The sequence below is a fragment of the Lepidochelys olivacea genome (assembly GCF_965140295.1).
Source record: "Lepidochelys olivacea isolate rLepOli2 genome assembly, chromosome: 4".
NCBI lineage: Eukaryota > Metazoa > Chordata > Testudines > Cheloniidae > Lepidochelys > Lepidochelys olivacea.
In genome coordinates this window covers 63,505,544-63,526,476 of record NC_140414.1, presented here as the reverse complement: position 1 = coordinate 63,526,476, position 20,933 = coordinate 63,505,544, and the positions used below count along the sequence as shown (strand labels likewise).

The window sequence follows — 20,933 nt, the reverse complement described above, 5'->3', positions numbered from 1 at the left end:
TGTAACTCAACACAAGCTGATGCATAGCCTTTCTTTTGTTTTTAAGACAGAAAAGTATGTTTATAAAAATAATTACTTGTTAGGACATTTTAAATATAGTATACGATTATACTAGATTATGAACTAAATAGAGATCTGGCACAAGGCTCCCGGGGTATGTACACTGGAGCTGGCAGTGTGCCTCCCAGCCTGGGTAGACAAACACTGCTCAAGCTAGCATGCTAAAAATAGCACTGTGGACATTTGGCATGTGCCAGCCCCTAAGATGGTCAGACAGATTTGTACTTGGGTAGCTAGTCCATGCAGCAGTGTCTGCACTGTTATTTTTAGCATGCTAGCTAGAGCCTAGCTCTTGCGAGTCTGTCTACCCAGGCTGGGAGGCACACTTCCTGCTGCAGTATAGACATACCCTGTGTTGATCTAGACAGACACATAGATGTATCACAGAGCAAGCTGACATTCTATAATGGATTCCAGGCCCACCTCAGCCCCATTTCTGGTTTTTGCCCTGTATAGAGGCATTCTGGCTGGTAATTTCAGGACACATGAGAACCATAAATCTTGCAGTAATGCATGCTTGGAAAAGGAAGCAGGAATATACAGGAGTTTCCTTTTCCTTGGTCTGATGGGATATTTGGAGAACTTCTTGTGGGCATCTCCCTGTAGAATACCTGGAGAGAGAGAGGCTATTGGGGGGATCTTTGTTGCTAGTTTGTGACAGAATGTTGAGCTAAGCCCGAGGAGAAGGCTTGCAGAAATGGAGTTTTCTCTATAATTGTCTGAAAACTATTTGGGAGACTGGATTAAACCAGATCCCATGGGGAACAATGTTTGAGATTTTACTACTTTTGTTGTCATTCAACCAGATCCCAGGCAGGGTGAGAATTATCTGAAGTTTGCTGTGGAAGTAGTTCCCGCTTACAAGATTGATCCTGTAGTAAGTGGGTGCCATTCCCATAGATATCTTTGGGAGTTGCACCTACTAATATGAGGGCTGTATTTGGCCCAGTAGGATTAGTGGACACTTAATTTGGGTAAATAATGTATTATTCTAAACTGTGTTGATCTTTCTATAGGCAAAGCATACCAGGACTGGAGAGGGGAGGTATCACAGAAACCTTTAAATGTGCAAAAACAAGCGAAGCAAAAGAGGCCAATAATAAAAGAATCGGACAAGGAGGTATGTAAAACTGCTCTCAGCTGATAAATGAAGAATCACTTCTAATACAATATTGCATGAGAAATATGTACACTTAATGGTGTTTTTCTTTTGAGGCTTCTCATTAGAAGGCTATACTAGTCATGTTTCTAATTTCACCAAAATCTTTCAAATGCTTCCATGTATCCAGGGAGACTAGGCTTAAACTTGACCAGTGTCGCATGTGTTAAAGGTCTTTCTACACTAGACATTTAAAGCATGTTAATTAGCATGTGTTAGCTAATACATGCTATCATCTCATGTTTAAATCCCTTTTTCTAGACAATCCAAACTTTCTTTGAGAGAAGGAATTAGATCTATTTCCAGTTTGTTATTCACATCATTTGTTACCACAATCATTTTTTTTTTTGCCAAATTTATCTTACACTGTACTCTTCATCAATATGAGGCTTCCTCTACTGGGCTTAAAAAAAAAATGCAGAAACTGATCCAGCCCTCTGAAATGAGGTGTAGCAATAGGACTGTAACAATTCAAGTCTCAGTGATTTTAAAAACAATGCTTAGACATTAAATACTGAAAAACATGCAGCACTCCAAAGGGTGATGTTTACTCCAGTCTGTACAGTTACAACTGATGCGAAGTCTGAAATGAAATGAAATCATTTAACAAAAGTTAAATATATTTTATTTCTTAGCAAAAATGGTTAGGAGGTACAGTGTGTTACAGGTTATTTATAGTATTTACAGTAGCAAGTATCTTTAACTTTTAGAGCTGAATATATTATTCTACTTCATAAAATCTTTGTTTTCTTACATATTTCAGCTTATCTGGGAATTCCTGTGAAGGTTGAAAGGCTTGCAGTATGAAAAGTGGGAGGGTTTCTTTTCTTTAAATGTTCCTTTTGTTCTTAAAAGGAGGGGCTCGATCTGTGAATAAAACAAATTATGAAAGAAGGGCAGAGGTTTGATAGCTTAAGTTGATTTGGACAGGATTCTGGGTAGTCGCAGCTGGAACCCTAGCAACTCTGCAATTTCATGATGTTATCGTTAAATGTCTCTCTTAATGATGGTGACTCAAGTAAATGAAACTTTCAGGTGGATATAGTCAATTGTTTTGTGTATCCTTTGGAAAATGCTTTGAATCCAGCCTTTGTGCCATAAGCACTCTCCCTCTTGTCTTGTTTTTTTGGTCAGAATTGTGAATTACCCTATGAGTCAGTTGATTCTCAAAGACAATAGTGAGAACCACAACTGGGGAGTGTATTTCAGCTGGAGGTAGATAATATTGAATATAGGATTATTGCTAAATTAAATAGTCACAATACTTAAAATAAGACATGGAATGTAAAACAAAAGAGAGAAGACAAAATATCCATGCAGATATGTGTCGTAGGCTATGTCTACACCACTAACCAGGGGGGTGATTCCCTTGCTCGTGTACACATATTCGTGCAAGCTCTTATCGAGCTACAAGCGAATATAAATAGTGTAGCCATGGTAGCGTGGGTAGCAGCAGCAAAGGCAAGGCTTAACCCTGCAGAGTACATACTCACTGGTTTCAGGCAGGTTTGTACTCAGCACGGCTAAGCCACGCCATCACTGCAGGTACCAACGCTACTACAGCTGCATTATTTATACTGTTGCTAGTTTGATGAGAACTAGCATGAGTATGTGTACATGAGCCAGGAAATCACATCCCTAGCTTCTAATGTAGATGTCGGCGTAAAGTATCAATCTATACATACACATATGAAGGTATTTTGGGATCTCTTGCTCATGCCACTAGTCTTCATTTTTGTATTTTACAAATGGCCTCTCATAGGGAATATAATTGCCAGTAAATCTCCAGTATTGCCCTTTATCATATCAGAAACGGTGATTAAAAAAGCTTTCTTGGGAGACCCATAGAAGATGGCATTGACTCTAAACCCTACTCTACATTATAGAATTGACCCATTGTGGACAATGGTTGTGAGCAACAGGTGCTCCTGAGCTTGTGGTGAAGACAGTTTGATTATCTTGTATGGGACAAAACCATTTTCCTGTTACAGAACATGATTGAGATACTTTCTATAACGGTTCTGAAAATTGTTCTGTCCTTTCTACAGTGCAGTTAAGCAGTTTTCACAATTGGGTTGGGGAACCCATTGCTAACAACTGTTGTGAACACTGGGTTAATGTTCTATGTAGGCCTTAAACAGGCAAGTCTCAGGTGAGTAAGTTAGTGTTTAAGCAAGGTGTGTTTAACTTTTGGCATTTTCACTTGCATGGAATTTAGTTACAATAGGTAATCCAATTAAAAGGGAACAGTCCAAATTAACAGAGGAAAAACTGAAACACAAACTAAACCTAAACCATAACCAAAAATAAAGCCATCTGAAAAGACAAGCTTTTGGTAGTGAACATGTTTCACATAGAAATAAAACCAGCTTGTAGAATATTTTTACAGTTCTAATTGCTTTCATTTTATGACAGAAAATGCACCAGACATAGAATACAAATTTTGAGAAAACAATGAGCAGACCCAGAAAGTGCCGGTAGCCTCACTTACATCTACACACAAGGGGTATTGTTGTTGTTTGTTTAGAATGGCTTTAATGTACTCTTTGGAAAATTAAGAAACAAAAAAGTTAAATGGGTTCATTAAACTTTTAAATATATTTGACAACATTTTTCACTAAAAGGCATATGGGAAAGTGGATAATGGATTGTATAGGCGAACTGTAGCTTTACTAGAGTGCCATTATTTTGGATTGAGTTGTTTTCATTGAGCCAGTATAGGATGTAGTTATGGTTTGCTCACAATTCTTATTTCAGTAGGGTTATTTCCATGACCTTCAACAGGAGGAAGAGCGTTCTTTAAAACGAATACACTTTTAGTTATGAGCAAGCACTTGCACTCTTGCACTGTGGTTCAAGGCTGGCAAACAATAGTACTATCTAAACAAAGTGGCTCCATAGTTTTGAATTTCCCTATACAAACTGGCTTATGTGATATTCTGAACTGAACAAAGCCTGAGATAGCTCACATGAAAAAATGTAGCGGGTGAGAGCACAGCGTCAGCTATCCAATAGTTAGTGTTGACTTTCAGCTTTTATTCTAACCCACTCACCTTTTTTCAGTCTCTCATGACTTTCTCAGTCAAATTCCTGAAATGTTGTTGGTCTTAAAAAAAAAAAAAATCCCCCCAAATCTCCGTATTTCACACAATTTGGAGCTGTTTAAAGTGACATTTTGAAACCTTTTCATTCCATTTTAGATTAATTTAAAGCTAAAGCTGTTGTTTTTGAGGTACAATAAAAGGACTGAAATTCTTGCTCTGGATAAAGAACCTTAAACTCTTACTGAATAACCCCTTATGCTTAGTCTACAAGGGAAAATTGGCATACGTACAGTGGAATAAGTTATTACAGAATAGCTTCTTGTGTGGACACTCTATTTTGGAATAAAAGTGGCTTTAGTCTGGAATAATTACTCTGCTCACAAAGCATCACTGCCTGTGAGACAAAGCTGAGACTTATAACACTTAGTAAGCTTTTCTCTGAATTCCTGCCATGCAGATGGCAGAGTGGGTTGGGGAGCAACAGGACTGGGAAGCAGTAGAGGAGTTGATTGTGCTGGTGAAGAAGATAACAGGTGGCTTATAAAATGGAGGAAGGTCTTTATTGTAGGGTGTTCCTGTTTCAGACAGAAGGCTTTGAATTTAGCAGGGGTCAAGCCAAGAAGAAAGATTGCAAGACTTGCTGAACCGCATGACTGGATCTTTAAAGGTAAAATGAGAAGTGGAGGAAAGGAGCTGTGATTGTTGGATAATCATAAGGTTGAAGGACCTTCGGAAGGCTGTAGAGAGGAACTGGCCTTGAAGAGTGGTGGCAGACGGTGATGGGAGAACACTATTATTGGAGGGCTGTGGAAGGGAAACTCAGTATAAGATATCTAGGTGAGACAATTTCTTCTCTAAACAGCACAGTGCATATTGCTATAACAGCCAGTTAAATTCATCTTGTAACTGAGAGACAGAATGAACGAACTGGCAAGTGGATCATCATAGTGTGATGTAGGTACAGTTCTTTCTGAGTCAAACACATGCTTTGCTGCACTGTGAAGGTATTGGGAAGATAAAGCTGGCTTTTAAATCTCTTGCTGTGAGAGTGTAGCAAAGAGTACCATTGTGCAAACTTTTAACAACAAAACTTTATGATGTGCTCCTCACCCCTGCCCCTTTTACATTCTAAGGGGTGACTCTGACCTACAAATCGAGGGAAAGTAGCATACTTCAGGATACTCAGTAAAAAAGTACTTAAGGGATCAGTTCATTCTGAAAGTACAAAATATTTGAGATGATATTACTAAGTCCCAAGGGTGTTACTGTTTTATTAGCAGTCCTGTTCATCAAAATGTTATAATTTATGTTAATGTTTAGTTTTGAAATGAATAGTTAGCAACGTGGCAGTTATTTATGTTTAGAAAAGTATTTTTCAGGGGAAAAAACAAATCTCTCCTCTACATATCTTCTACAAATGTGATAGCTCACCTTTGCTCTCTCGACACTTAGTTGTGAACTGGTCTGGTCCTGACAAAGGAGAATCCCCCTCTCTCTCTGTCTCTCTAACATACCAATCTCCACTCCCAAAGATTCAGAGTGTGCTCACCTATATGTGGAGAGCCCAGTGTGACAGATATTGCAACTGCATGCAGTATCTTTGGTGGACCATATTATATGAAAGCCTTTCACAAGTAACTTATCCCATTAAAGAAGATGAAAATAACCATGGTGCAACACTAGAGCTGGATCTTAAAGAAAATATAGAGCCTGATGTCATCCTGTAATATATAACTAACTGGCTTAAAAAGAAAAATGTGGTAGTCAATCTCTATCCTTTTTTTGTCTTGTCTTAATTTAATTATTTGTAGAATTTTATTCAAATGAATTTTCCCTCTGTTCCACTGTTTTGTGGGGGCAAGAAAGAAAAGACTTTTCTGAATCTGCAATCTAGAAACAAGGCAGACTGTTGATGGGCTCATTACTACCATTCACTGCTATGGTTAGACTAGGTTTATCTATTTTAGCAGCATAGGTTCTTTCAACAAAGTCCTGTGTAAATTAAACGTTTTAATATTTATATTTTTTTAAAAATATTTGGCAGTATGAATTGTCATGGATTTCTCCTGTAGAGTTCACTAGTTTTATCTCTGTCTTTCTAGATAACAACAGATTTACAAGATGACAAATTAAAGAAAGCTGTAACTATTGCTCCTGAATCAAAAAGGAAGATTAGCAGGTGCTTCTTTTGTACAAATCTTTCTGGAAAGTCATAGCCAATTGTTGTTTTTGTATTGTTTTTCTGGTTATTTTGTAAAGGTGAGATGGAAGAGAGAGCTTTTATTTGCCTTAATTAGAGGTTAAATGATTTCCAGAAAAGAAGCAAACATCCTAGATTTTGAATATTATGATGTAAAACTCCACAGTTTTGGTCCAACAGCATAATCCTTTCAGTTGCTCAGCATCCTCAACTCCCACTAGCACCAGTGGGCACTGAGAGCATGAAACGAATTGTAGGATTAGCCCTGGGGGCTCAATCCATTGAATTGCTTTGTCTTCTAGCTTGAAGTTGGAACTGTTCTTGAGCCAACTTTAGCAGCTGGTCTTAAAGTAGCACTTTGTTTCCCTAGAGTATTATAAGTAGGGCTCTACCAAATTTATGGCCATGAAAAACGTGTCTGGGATGGTAAAATCTGGTCTCCCCCTATGAAATCTGGTCTTTTATGTGCTTTTACGCTATACTGTACAGATATCACAGAGGAGACGAGAATTTCTCAAACTGGGGGTCCTGACCCAAAAGGAACTTGAGGGGGGCGGGTCGCAAGATTATTTTATGGGAGTCACAGTATTGCTACCCTTACTTCTGCACTGCCTTCAGAGCTGGGTGGCCAGACAGTGGCAGCTGCTGACTGAGGGTCTAGCTCTGCAGGCAGCAGCACAGCAGTAAGGGTGGCAATACCATACCATGCCATCCTTACTTCTGCACTGCTGCTGGCAGCGGTGCTGCCTTCAGAGCTGGGCTCCTGGCCAGCAGCCCCCGATCTCCAGCTGCCCAGCTCTGAAGGCAGCGCCATCGCCAACAGCAATGTAGAAGTAAGGGTAGCAGTACTGCAATCCACCCTACAAGAACCTGGTGACTGCTCCACAACTCCTTTTTTGGGTCAGGACCCCTACAATTACAACACCTTGAAATATCAGATTTAAATAGCTGAAGTTGTGAAAATTACAATTTTAAAAATCCTCTGACCATGAAATTGACCATAATGAACCATGAATTTGGTATGGGCCTAATTATAAGTTACAATCCATGAACATTCAAACAGTGAACAATTTGAGATGGATTTTTGTGTTTAAATATTGTTTTTTCATATCCATATTTTGTCAGTTTGAATTATAATAACCTGGTAATCAAAATTCCTCTCATCCATACAGTGTGTGTGTGTGTGTGTGTGTGTGCTTTTATTTATGCAATAACTTAGAAGTCATCAAGGGGTCCTGATTCATTACTGCATCCATATTCAGTAAAGCACTTAAGCACTTGCTTAATTTTAACTTCAAAGCATTTAAGCATGTTTTAAAATCCCATTGATTTAAAGTTAAGTCAAGTTAAAGTTGAGCATGTGCTTAAGTGATTAGATGAATAGGCCTGGCTACTGAATCTAGAGCCCTGATGATTGCCTTGAAGAGGTGAACTCAGCTTGTCATTAACTTGAAATGCCTGACTGCTATATTTGCTATCTATAATTGCTGCTGCTATAAACAGGGGAAATATACTGGGAAAATAATTTCCAGTTTTGTGTTGAAATTTTAAAAGCTAAGCTGCATATTGCCAAAGAGAAGGGGCTCTATATGCAGTAGGAGTGTTTTTCATATTTAGAGAGAACACCCAGTACCAGTAGGAAATCGGCGCTTCATTCTCTATTCCAATAGGTTCAGAAGTTCAATACGATTCAATTCCTTTTTGTAACATGAAACCTTTCATATAACGTATCTAAAAGTTTAAAATTCTAAATTAAAATGAGAACACAACTGGCAAGAACTCAGAGAGAAAATGAGTAAATAATATCTAGGGAGTAAGACTAAATAATATGATATATTATACTCCACGGTTACTATCTAACCATTTTATTCTCTACAGTGTGAAGTGTTTTCTTTATATAAACATTCTTTCTTAGAGTCCTTTTGAACTTTTGTTGCTCCAGCTTCTATACTCTCCTTCAGCACAATATATACGAATAGTTCGTTGCATTCTTAAAATCTCAGATAGTGTGCTATTGCAGTTCATTAATAAATCACTTATTCTCTATTGAAGTCTTTCAACAGTATGCTGTTAATCCTTTGTAGATTAATATGATTTCAGTGGTAATCCTTTCATTTATTGTACTTCTAAGATGTATAATCATTAGAGAAAGTGCTTGACAGATTTTCCAGGAAAGTTCATGTTGGTAGCACTCTATATTATTCATTTAAAAATTAAATTTGCAGATGAAGTAAATAGATCCAGGGTTAGTTACTCATCTTTCCCCCTTGGTGTCACAGTTTAAATCTAAATCCAACCAAGAAAAATTATTTCATGAGCCAGAGACACAAACAGTATAGAATATTTTTAGGGTTGTCAAATGATATTAAAAAAATTAATCACGAGCTTAAAAAATAGTTGCAATTAATTGCAATTTTAATTGCGCTGTTAAACCACAATAGAATGCCATTTATTTAAATATTTTGGATGGACTTACTTCTGTGCCGCTGCTGCAGCTCATGGTACCTGGCACTCAGCTTGCAGCTCAAGGAGGGCTCCGTGCTGTCTCATGGGGATTGCAGCTTGCCGGAGCCTACTGCCATCTTGCAGACCTCTGGCCACCTCTGGGGCCCCAGGGGCCCCATTTTAGATTTTGGTTTGGTGTGAGAGCGTGTGTGTGTGTAGGGGAGAAGGGGAGCGTTGTCTCTTTAAGCAGAGCACTTAAGAGCTTGGATGCATTTTCAGCCAGCAGCAGTAGTTGCAGGCAGCAGCACTCATTCCTGAGTGGGCATCAGCAACCAGGTACATGGGTGGATGGAGGGGAACAACCCAACATCAGCCCCCACCCCCTCTCTGCTCAGGAGGCAGGCTCCCAGTCCAGAGCAGCTTAGCTGGGGGGGGTGGGGTGGGGGCGGAGGAGGCAGGAGCAGCAGTGGAGCAGGGTGGCAGGAAGACTGGCACCCCTGCCCTGAGGCATGCAGCGGCACCCCCCTGAGCACAGCAGTCTGGGTTGTGGTCCCCCTCACACACCTATAAGGCCAGCCATGTCTCCCTTTCTCTCTGGCCACAGCCAGAGGTGTGCGATTAACGCTAATTTAAAAAAAAAGTTAATTTGTTTTTATTTAATTGCATCCATTAACTGTGATTAATTGACAGCCCTAAATATTTTATTTGAATGCTTTTTATATATCTCCAAAGAACTCTTCATCTGTGACAACTGAAAGTTTGAGTCATATCTTTCCATCAGCTTTGGCTGCAATGTATGGAACTGTATATATGAGAAAATGGCAGGATATGATGTAATAGGTGAGATTCACCAAACGAAGAGGTCCAACAAAGGGCCTGTGCATCCCTTAAATATCACACATAATTGATATTTAAATGGGATGTAGATCTTGTTCTGGTCCTCTGCACAGGGATATATTGTCTAGTTTGTTTGAGAAAAGCTTAGGCTGAAATATTCCTCGTCCAGATGGAATGGAGGACTGAGATTATATGGTAGAACTATAGGGAAGTTCCTTGTGACTAGGGATTTGGGTTGATGGAGATTTTTTGTTGTTGATTTATCCCCTCTCCTCCCCCCCCTTCTCCATACCAGTATACCTCACTACATTCCCACATTCTTTCTCTGAGGTTTCTCATGGCTCAAGGACACTGCAAAGAGTGTCTGAAATAGTTGGGGATCATCTGATGGACAATTCTATAGACTTGCAAAATGCAAACTCTTTAGGACATCTCTTGGCACTTACATCACGGCTATATTTAAATCTTGCTAATTCTTTTTTCATAACATCTTTAAGATATGGCCTTTCCTATGCAACCACACAGCTCAAATTCTCATCTAGCTCTAATCATCTTGCATCTTGATTTCTGCAACATTCTTTTCTCTGGGCTTGACAAATGCAATCTTGTCCATCTGATATCGATTTAGAATGCTGCTGTAAAGTCCATTATCCTAGCCCATTACTTTGTCATCCCTTTTTTGCATCCCTTCACTGGCTCCCCCTTCTTTATTTTATCAAACATAAACTACTTGTCTTCACTTCCAAGGACTTTTGCAGCCTTTTCCCCCTTTATCTATCATCTCTCATTCACTATTGAAATATCTACTCCCATTTGATTGGCTCTTTATGCCAGCCTCCATCACGCACTTTTTACATTTTCCAACTTTTTAGTTTCTGCTATGCTACCCCTCACTCTTGGGTGCAGCTCCACATAAACATCTGCAAAGCCATCTCATTAATCTCCTTCAAAACCTATTTAAAATTCTCCTTTGGTGTGATGCCTATAATAAAATTTAACAGGTCACTACTGTATCAAGACCATTGCCTGTCATACTGACCAATATTGTCTCATTGTTTTCATGTACTTCCCTTTCTATCTGTTTGTATCCATGTGTCTCTTGTCTTATACTCAGATAGTAAGCAATTTGGGGAAGGGACCATCTTTTGTTCTGTGTCTGTACAGCACCTAGCGCAGTGAGGTTCTGCTCCACGACTATGGCACATAGGGCTATGATAATACAAATAATAAATAATAATTTAGGACAGGAACTATAATTTACCCTGGGCTACATTGTAAGTTTACAACTTGTCCTGAGAAGCTGTCTCATACCAAGAGCAAACCACAGAACCAATTGTGACTCAGAACCACAATTCCTTCTTGAGTTCCTCCATTGCTCTGTAGAAAAAATAGGTTAAGATGGACCCCCTGACCAGAGGGAAGAAGAACCAGTGTCCTCCCACTCTCCACCACTCTTCATGGTTGTCCACTTGCTCTCCTCACTATAGGTAGATTTGCAATGCAATCCAAGCAGGGATGTAAGAGAGAAAGTGGGTCTTAGTCCCTCTCTCTTCCCTGCATGGCCAAGTAAGGGATGGGATCATCTAGTCCTAGATGTTTCCATAGTGCCTATAACAGTGGGAATCTGGTGGAGGAATCTAGGTGCTATAACAATACAGATATTAAATAATAATTAATGTTGACTTTTCTTCATCTGCATGGAGTCCTGGAACGATTTTCAGATATTACATGTAGATGTGGAACTAGGCACACTGACAAGGCCGGCATGCTCTCAGCTCCAGGGGCAGCTACAGGGCCTTGATAAAACTCTGTTGTAGTGGTGTTGATGCAGAATGCCAGTCCTGGAAATTACTTGGTGAATTTATAACATGAAATATTAAAATAGTAAAAATATTTCTTGGAGACTAAACTGAAACCACATACTTGTATCAGAGTAGCAGCCATGTTAGTCTGTATCCGCAAAAAGAAAAGGAGGACTTGTGGCACCTTAGAGACTAACCAATTTCTTTGAGCATAAGCTTTCGTGAGCTACAGCTCACTTCATCGGATGCATCCGATGAAGTGAGCTGTAGCTCACGAAAGCTTATGCTCAGAGAAATTGGTTAGTCTCTAAGGTGCCACAAGTCCTCCTTTTCTTTTCACAAACTTGTATATCACTAGCTACCCAGATATGAGTATCAGGGAACCGCAGGTCAATATATGTGAAGCAGAAACCTCTTGACTTGGGTTGATAGCAGATCAACCAAATCAAAATAAATTGCAACTCTATTATAAATTACGTTTGAACAAAGTAGGTAGGCTGGTCCTGTCAAAGGAGGGTGGATATTTGCCTATACATACTGTAGGTTTGTAGATGATATGGTGGCCCAAGGCAGTATCAGACATCAAAACTTTTCTGCAAAATCAGGTCCTGAACTTGGCAACCCTGTTAGTTTTTTGTCACACATTTGCAGCTTGAAAACTATTTGGCCTTTACAACAGCGAAAATAAGTATCCCTTAATCATTTCCAACCTATTAACAGATGGGCCAACAGCTTTTATACATGGGGCATGCAAAATACTTCAATATCAGCCAAAACTAATTAGTAGCAATATCTGAACCAAAATTTATAACTGGTGTAATATGTATTAATGCTGATAAGATTATAGTTTAATAGCAGTTTCTTTTCAAACATCATACCTAATTTTTTTTTATCTGGTGTATTCTAAACTTGAAATAGTAAAAATCACTCTTAATTTATTCTTCTTCTCTATTAAGAACAGGGAACATATTTTCTCATAAAAAAAGAAAAGTATTAGAGGTGGTATAAATAATAGAAATCACATAATCCAGGAATTAACATAAATATCAAACTTTCATATTAAGCAATGACACATATAAGAAAGAACAGTGTAACATGAAAATAGCATTTTGTTATTTTCATGTCATTAAGGCCAATACAAAATACTGGTATAATCATAATAGGTTGCCTGTCTTCCAGTGCCAATTCACAATATTGTACTTTTGTACAGAGTTATAAATAGGCACATGTAAATGGCATATTATTAAATTAAAAGATTATTTAAAAAATCAGAAAACATGTGATTCAATTTTCTAATCCCCATTATGAGCCCATGTAAACCTCAAAACTTTAGATAGTGAAAGTTATGCAATATATTGCCCTTAGATCTGCACTGCAGTTCACTCACATTTGGCTTTACATAGAAGTTTAAGGAGCTGACAGCTGCCCCTGCACCTACTGAGGATTTGCTTGTATATTCCCATCTTCTAAATAGGGCTGATCTCCAGGTCCTCATATCTTCCATATTTGTGTTGTAAAAGCCCCCAAAAGGATATGAGTTGACCCAGAGTGAATGTTGACCAAGTGTGAGTGGAATGAACACAATTATAAATGATTTCCCCAGACAACAGTATTAAGTTGGAGTTCAGGATAACTTTTATGAGAAAAAGAACCCTTACAAATCTTACTTTGGGGGAAAGAAACCCAGAAAGTTAGAAAATCTAAAATGTAACCTTAATGTTTGTAAGTCTGAAAGTAGAGGTGAGAGAACCCAGGCAATCTTAACTCCATCTCAAGTGACGCCACAGTATGAATCATCCTCATGATGTAGATAAGGGTCTATGATAAACATTTCTGACATTTTTCAAAGTTTTGAAAGGATGAACAAGAAAAAAACAGTACATTCTGCCTGTCAGTTCCCCTTTACCTGTAGCATAGCGCATAGGTGAGGCTCTTTCTGTCTAGCCTGTTTGAGAGAATGATGCACTCTGGGCTTTGTGGCCAGTGGATCAAACCATCTTAGGGCTATTGGCAGCTGGTGGTGAAAAGTATGATAAGAGGCCACCCTTAGCCTCTGCTCCATCTGATGTCGCAGTGCAGACCAGAACTGCCTGCAAAATGGGCAACACTGTCTAGGAAAGGGTTGGAGCCAGGATGTCATGGGAATGAATGGATTCAATATATTTCTTAAGAAGCTTTTTATGTTACAATTGCTGTGGAATCTCAATGGCAAATTAAAGCTGCCACCCCCTAGAAAAAACCTGTGTGGAGGACAGCGATGTAAACGCTACTTGCCCTTTATTTGAGTAAACTGCCCCTGCTGGTGCATGAGTGAATCCGGGCCAGTATTGATCAGTATCTTGTGAAAAATCTTGTATAAGAGCTAGGTATTATTATTATTATTATTTTATTATTTGTAGAATGGAAGTGTATCTGATTGTATGTGAGTGGTGGAGTCACAGATCCACTTTGGAAAGGTGAATACAATAAATCAAAAGTGTTTCTAACAGAGAGAGAGAGAGAATGGCTGATTGGGTTTTGCGGCATATGGTAGATAAGGGTAGGTTGTGTTTGTGGATTATACGTAGAGGGTATAATGTGAAAATGCTGTAATGACTTGAATATAGGGAGAAGGTATGATGGGCAGGACAAGACACATTTCAGCTTCATTGGGCTAAACCCTCTCCAAAACAAACATACCCCCAAAACAAACCACACACACAGAGGAAACATTCAAATGGGAGAAGCTCAGTTTTTCAAACTTTCATATCTTACTAGCATTTTGTTCAATTAATACCAAATTAAAAAAAAAAACATTTTCCTGTGACAAAGGTACTCAATTATATTTCTGGTGGAGTAGTTTAGTCTTGGCACAGTCTAGGTGTGGGAAATAGAATCACAGTTGGCTTTATAATACAAAGCTAGTTATGACTTTAACTATGAAATGATTATTTCCACTCATGATTATACCTTCAGAAAAAGGAAGATTTACAATGTTTATTTTCATCTTACTCAGATCCTTGATTGAAAAGGACACATTCTTGTATTGAATCTAGTACTCTTTTTCATTTACTATGTTTTGTAATCAAATACAAAAACTTGAAAACTGAAAAATATGTTTTTTGACATGTAACATTTTTTAAAAAATCCTTTAATATTTGCAGCCTAGTAGGGAATGTGCTGATCTACATGTCTGTAAAACACAACAAATTTTGGATGCTAATTTAGTAATAGTGGATGGTAAATGGCTAAATACTTATTTTAAAGCCTTGAATGCATTCTACAATTATTTTAGATTCAAATTATATCAATTCCTTTGCTAGAATTTTGATTTTATAGTTTGTGTTGCATGCTCTACACTATTGAAAAATAAATTAAAAAAATCTTTTATGTTTTAATTTCTAGTGGAAAATGTATTGTCATTAAAACTCAGGAAAAGGTCAAAAGAATTGGACCACACTTAGAAGTCTTTGAGGCTTTTCATGCCAGAAAGGACCCTAGCTGCAGAAAAGTAATTAGAGCATCCATTTATATTCAGAAATATGTCAGAGGATGGCTTGAACGTACCAGATTCAACAGAATAAAGACCAAGGTAATGTGTCAGATGTTAATTTCACATACTGTAATTCACTGTATCTGGGTAGTGTTAAAATTCTTGGAAAGTAGCTATGACAGTGCCCCCCCATAAGGCTTTATGGAGATATGCTTATGAATGTATATATGACATAACTAGAATATGTTTTATGATACACATGCCATGTAACATATCTCTGTAGAGGTTACGGTCTCCTGAATCTATTAATCCTATTTGTATGTGTGTGTCGTTTTTGTATTCGAAGTTATGAATATTGGCTGTGTACTGGCTTGATTTTTAAGTAACCTTTGTAAAGCATTTGGTCAGCTTATTGAGAAAGGAATGTGCAAATCAAGAAGCACTTAAAGTACAATGGATCTTGGAATGCTCCAATCCACATAAGAAGTCTACTTGAGGACATTCAAGGTAGCATGTGACCCATGGCTGCTACCTGGTAAGAAACTGTGAGTCATGCATGGACATGTGACTTGTCTAAGTGAATCCAGAACTCCATCTTGGAGCTGGACTTTGCATAGGAGAGAGGAGGGGGTCTTCACCCTCAGAGAAAGTCTATTTAAGCCCGGGGGAGACCCCTCCATTTTGTCTTCAGCTGGCTAAAGAGAGAGCCTCTCCACCCCCTAGAAAGAAACTGGAACAAAGGACAGTAACTACAGGGGGTGTGAGAGATTGCTGGACCCAGACTAGAAGGAGATTAGTTTGTAAAAGGAAGCTTACTGGAACTGGTGCGGTTTTGTCTGTATTCAGTTTTATTAGACATAGACTTGCGGGTTTTATTTTATTTTGCTTGGTAATTCACTTTGGTCTGTCTGTCTGTTATTACTTGGAACCACTTAAATCCTTTCTGTATTTAATAATATCACTTTTTACTTACTTATTAATTAACCCAGAGTATGTATTAATACTTGCGGGGGGGGGGGGGAGAGAGAAACAGCTGCGCATATCTCTCTATCAGTGTTATAGAGGGTGAACAATTTATGAGTTTACCCTGTATAAGCTTTATACAGGGTAAAATGGATTTATTCAGGGTTTGGACCCCATTGGGAGTTGGGCATCTGAGTGTTAAAGACAGGCACACTTCAGTAAGCTGCTTTCAGTTAACCCTACAGCTGTTAGGGGACATGGTTCAGACCTGGGTCTGGCTCAAACCAGGCAGGGTGCTGGAGTCCTAAGCTGACTGGGCAGGAAAGCACGAACAGAAGAAGTCTTCACACATCAGGTGGCAGCTCCCAGGGGGTTTCTGTGATCCAATCTGTCACAGTAGCCTAAGCACTACTGCTTTTTATGATTTTAATATGAAATATTTGTTGTATGCCCATGCCCAGTTAGCTCTCCATTGTAACCACCATGTAGCACACCGTGGGCTGTTTGGAAATTCAGTGAAAATGAAGATAGTATCTGAACCTTCCTGCTCTAAATGGACAGATCTTCGTCACTTGAGCTTAATGAGAACCTCCATTAGCTTTTGGAGTAAAGGGGCTGTGGTTCACATCTGATCCCTTTTTAATTCTGTCCTGAAGAGAACTATGGCACACTTACATGCTAATCAGTTAATTCCAGGATTTCTTTTTCACATATAAAAACAGCATAGGTTTAACAAGCTGTTCATTATCTCTCTTCTTTACTCGCCCCCATTTTAAATATCAAACACTTGAGCTAAGCATGCATAGAGTATGTCATAAAATTGTCCTTTTTGAAGTTTGCTTCTTTTTCAGCCAGAGTCAAATATGAGCTCCTGCACATAGGGTCAGAAAGCGCTAGAATGTTTACTTTTGCCTTCCATTTCAATATGTACAGCACATTAACAGAGGTCTTGCTTACTGCTGGCTATAGAGATAACACAGCTCCACCTCATCAGGATTTCAATCTCTGGGCAATATGCAGCCCTGTAATCTAATAAGTATTCCATAGCCTAACCTGTACCTGACTCAAATAGATAGTCTATTATAAACGGGCCTTCATTAACCTGTTTATTATATGAATTTATAAATCAAATTGAAAACCATAGTTAAAGGATTTCCAAAAATCCTTAAATAGAGTGAATACAAACCAGATAAAAATATTCTATAGTTGTCACTGTCCTAAAATTCCCCTGTGAGTATGCTGCTTTATATGCTACAAAAAGTGGCTGCCTTGTTTATATGATTAACGATGAACTGAACTTGCATAGTTTTGAAATTGGTTGTTGGACCAAAGAGAATGGGGCATATTTTTCCTTACAGGGCTATACTTTGAACTGAACACTGATTGTTAGGTTCAGTGATTGGCATTTAAAAGTCAGCTGTTACTGTACCAGGGAATCTGAGATATCACATTATTTTTCTATAATTGTATCTGATGAGAACTGTGGTATCTGATGCAATGCAGTGGCTGCTGTTATCCTGATCACCATTAATGAGTCCACAGGTAAGCATTGCTGTGATTCAGTCAGTGATTAAGGTTTTGTTTGCATTTATTAATCCTTCATGTTTCTGGAAATCTATGTAATGATATAAATTATAACATCCATTTTTAATCTTTTTGCAGCATTGATATTTATTAACTGTGGCTCCATTCCAATGCCCACTGAAGTCCCTGGAAAGGCTTGTATTGATTTCAATGGGCTTTGGCTCATGCCCCATATCTATTGTTTCTTGAAATCTCAGCATTATTTCATTAGGCACTTGAGATTATCACACTGCTGATGTAGTATGTTGTCAATCACATGACCCTGTCATACTGATGCTTCTGAGAAGTTTCCCCTGTTCCTTGGTGATTACTCCATCCCACTGTTCCTCTTTCCCCAGCATTCCCATAGTACTCCTCTGTTTGGATACCGAATTTTGTCTTCCTAGTCAGATCCCCAATTCTGACAAATAAAAACATCTGCTGCTCTTCATTATTCCAGCTCTGTTCTTGTAGTCTTCATGTGCCGCACACATCCCCAGATATTTCCACCTCAACATCTTTTGAAAGGACCAGCCCTTATTAGCACTGCAGACTGAAATCAGGTCTTGTACACTATTTTTTATATATCACATGATGCATAACAGTTTTTCAGATCTACACTTACTTATTTGTGGCAATAAAATTACCTCTCTTCACCCTCTTTTAAGATCTTATTTTACTCTGCACATCTAACAATTTCACCTCCTCATCTGCTTTCTTTAGTCATCCTTCACTATTTCTAAAAGTAATGAAAATGAAATATATCTGTAATTACAGGCTAAAAGTCATGGACCATCCCTTTTAGCAGTTGTAAAGGCCTACCGTAAAATGATGAATCGCATTCAACGTCGAGCTGGTGTTTTGAATCCATCCACACCACTACGGTATTCAGAACTAGAGGAGTGGTTGGACAAGAAAAAATGTGAGTGCTGTTAACATTTTTGTACAGAGTAATCTTTTATTCTAATTTCAATGGTTGTCTGTTCTGAAGTAATACTGCTCATTTATAACTTCAGCATTTTAAATTGCTCCTTTGTGCAAAGGATATTGCATGTTACTATATGCACAGCTGCTTTTGTAAGACGTCATTCTGGCCTTCAGTTCTTAGAACTGTGGGATTTATGTCAGTGTGGGTACTACATTTTGTGACATAGTCATTGCACTACTGAGATTTGATTTTTTGCTTTGTAACTTTCAGATAATGGATAGGGTTGTACACTGTCAGGGAGAAGGAATTCTTAATGAGCTGGCAGGTGACAGAGGACAAATTTGCAAATCATTTTAGTACTTACTATATTCTCTTCACTAACAGTGATTGCATTTAAAAATTCCTACTGGTTTGAGAATTATTACCATTATGCCCCATTTCAAGTATAGTGAATCTCTGTCAAACTAGTAATATCATCCAAAATAAAAGAAAATTACTTGTGTATATAAAGAGCTTTTGGTGGAAGGATCTCTGCATTTTTGAATGTTTCATTTTTCAGACATTTTATTCACATAACTATTGTTATACTCTATATTGCCTTTACTATGAGCTCACTTTAGTTCCGGTCTGGTGGCTACTCCATAGAAGAGCATAGGCTGTGGAATGGCTGTATGTTTGTACTTGAGAGGCGCTGTTATGTAGCACAGTGTGGAGCCATCATAGACCCTATGCATGTACTGGGGTGTGCAGTATGTGCAGCGGAGAAACTCGGCATGATGATGATAGGTTGAGACTAAAGCCAAACAAGTGGTCTTATTTTTTTAGGGGGAGGGGGGATTTTACTTCTCTTGATCCACGCCATTAAGTGCAGAGGAACACCAACAGGGTGGGATATATTTGTTGGGTAGCAGCAGTGCATCCTTGCTGCTGTTCTTTTCACTCTCTTCTGCACTGTTTTGCATATCACTACTGGATCAATCCTTGGGGCATAACAAAAGAGTAATTGGATGAATTTAAGAGAGAAAATTTTAGACTGGAGAAAAAAATCATCAAAACTTCCTCATAGTGAGATCTGTTATACTGCAGAATAATCCCCAAGGAAGTGATCACAGACCTATCTCAATGAGTATGTAAAATTAGACTGGCAAAAGCACTGAAGGGCTGACCTACTGTAGCGACTGCTGTGGTAGGTGGGAGCAGTACTGCCCAGCAGAACTTTTCAGTATCTGCCCTGTGATATCCAGCCATGCTGGAGGAATATATTGACTGGATGTTTCTTCAAGATGGGTAGCATTGTTAATGTTGGTAATTAAATTGCACTCATCAGGTTTTAGAGTTAACTCACCGTTGGTATGAATGGGTGCAGTTTGTGCCTCTGAGTTATTGGTTCATTTTGTCTTTCTGAAGTCTCAAGAAAGCAACAGTATACACTATCTTCAAACCCTAGGGTTAGAAACATGTTTTCAAAGGAACATGTAAATTCTGAAGAAGCTAAAGGGGCCACCAGATAAAGATAGGAACTAGATTCCAGCCTGTTTGGCTTCCTTTGAACCTCCATATGTATTTATCAGGTAGAGCTTAATTCTCATTTACACTATGTCCCTTTTACTCTACTTTGGAATGTATACCTAATTTAAGGCTCCTTTACACTAAGAATCTTCTTTACAGTGTCACATACTGTGTAGTATTTCATGGCTTTTTGAGACACTGAGACTTTAATACGAAGACATAAAAATGTACCCCTTTAAAGCTTCTTTGCAGACGTAAGATGTTACATCCTGACATTTGGTTTCTTGTCATCCTCTTGTCTTCCTAGTCCTTAAACATGTAGAGAGAGAAGTCCAGTTTAGAAGCCAGATGATGTTAGTTTTCTTATACGTTAAAGTGATAAATTTATGCTGCGTTTGAAGATGGGAGAGAAATAGTCCTACTATATGTATTTGCGTTTTTAATGTCAATACTTAATACAGTCAATTTCTATTAACTTTTACATAAAGTTCAAATTAATGGTTACATTAATAACTAGTAAACCATTCATTCTGTTAGCTAGACTGAAATTGCTTACTGAGGAGGAAGATTGTCTGGCACAGACACTGCAAAAGTCTTTGAGCTATGGTAGATTACCTAAAATGATGTTTAGATTTGCAAATGTAGAAGATTATGCAGACATTTTTATATGTTGCATAATTATTTGCCTTTTTAGCTTGTAGCCTACTGTGGAGATTTGACCAACACAATCTGGACATGTTAAAACATGTGATGCTGAACTCATTGGATGGGAATAAGGGTCTTTTTTAAAAGTGACAAATATCTGAATTCAGCTGTCCTGTCTTCCATAATTTTACTTCCACAACTCTCCACCATTTTTAGGCAATAAAATTAAAAACTGTTCATGTTTGTAGACAGCTCACAGACAGAAGAAGAAATTAATTTTTTCAAACTACTCAATGCCAAATACTT

At 38.3% G+C, this 20,933-nt stretch overlaps 1 protein-coding gene across 1 annotated transcript in view; it reads left to right on the top strand.

Moving 5' to 3' along the window:
- Positions 1-20,933, top strand: part of IQCM (IQ motif containing M) — a gene marked incomplete at both ends in the record, with an annotated part of 194,353 nt that overhangs the window by 90,453 nt on the left and 82,967 nt on the right. Inside the window, 4 exons of the mRNA XM_084625738.1 lie at positions 1,077-1,180; positions 6,366-6,442; positions 14,932-15,118; positions 18,323-18,467. Of these exons, the coding sequence (XP_084481864.1) occupies positions 1,077-1,180; positions 6,366-6,442; positions 14,932-15,118; positions 18,323-18,467 (513 nt within the window). The remainder of the gene's footprint in view (positions 1-1,076; positions 1,181-6,365; positions 6,443-14,931; positions 15,119-18,322; positions 18,468-20,933) is intronic.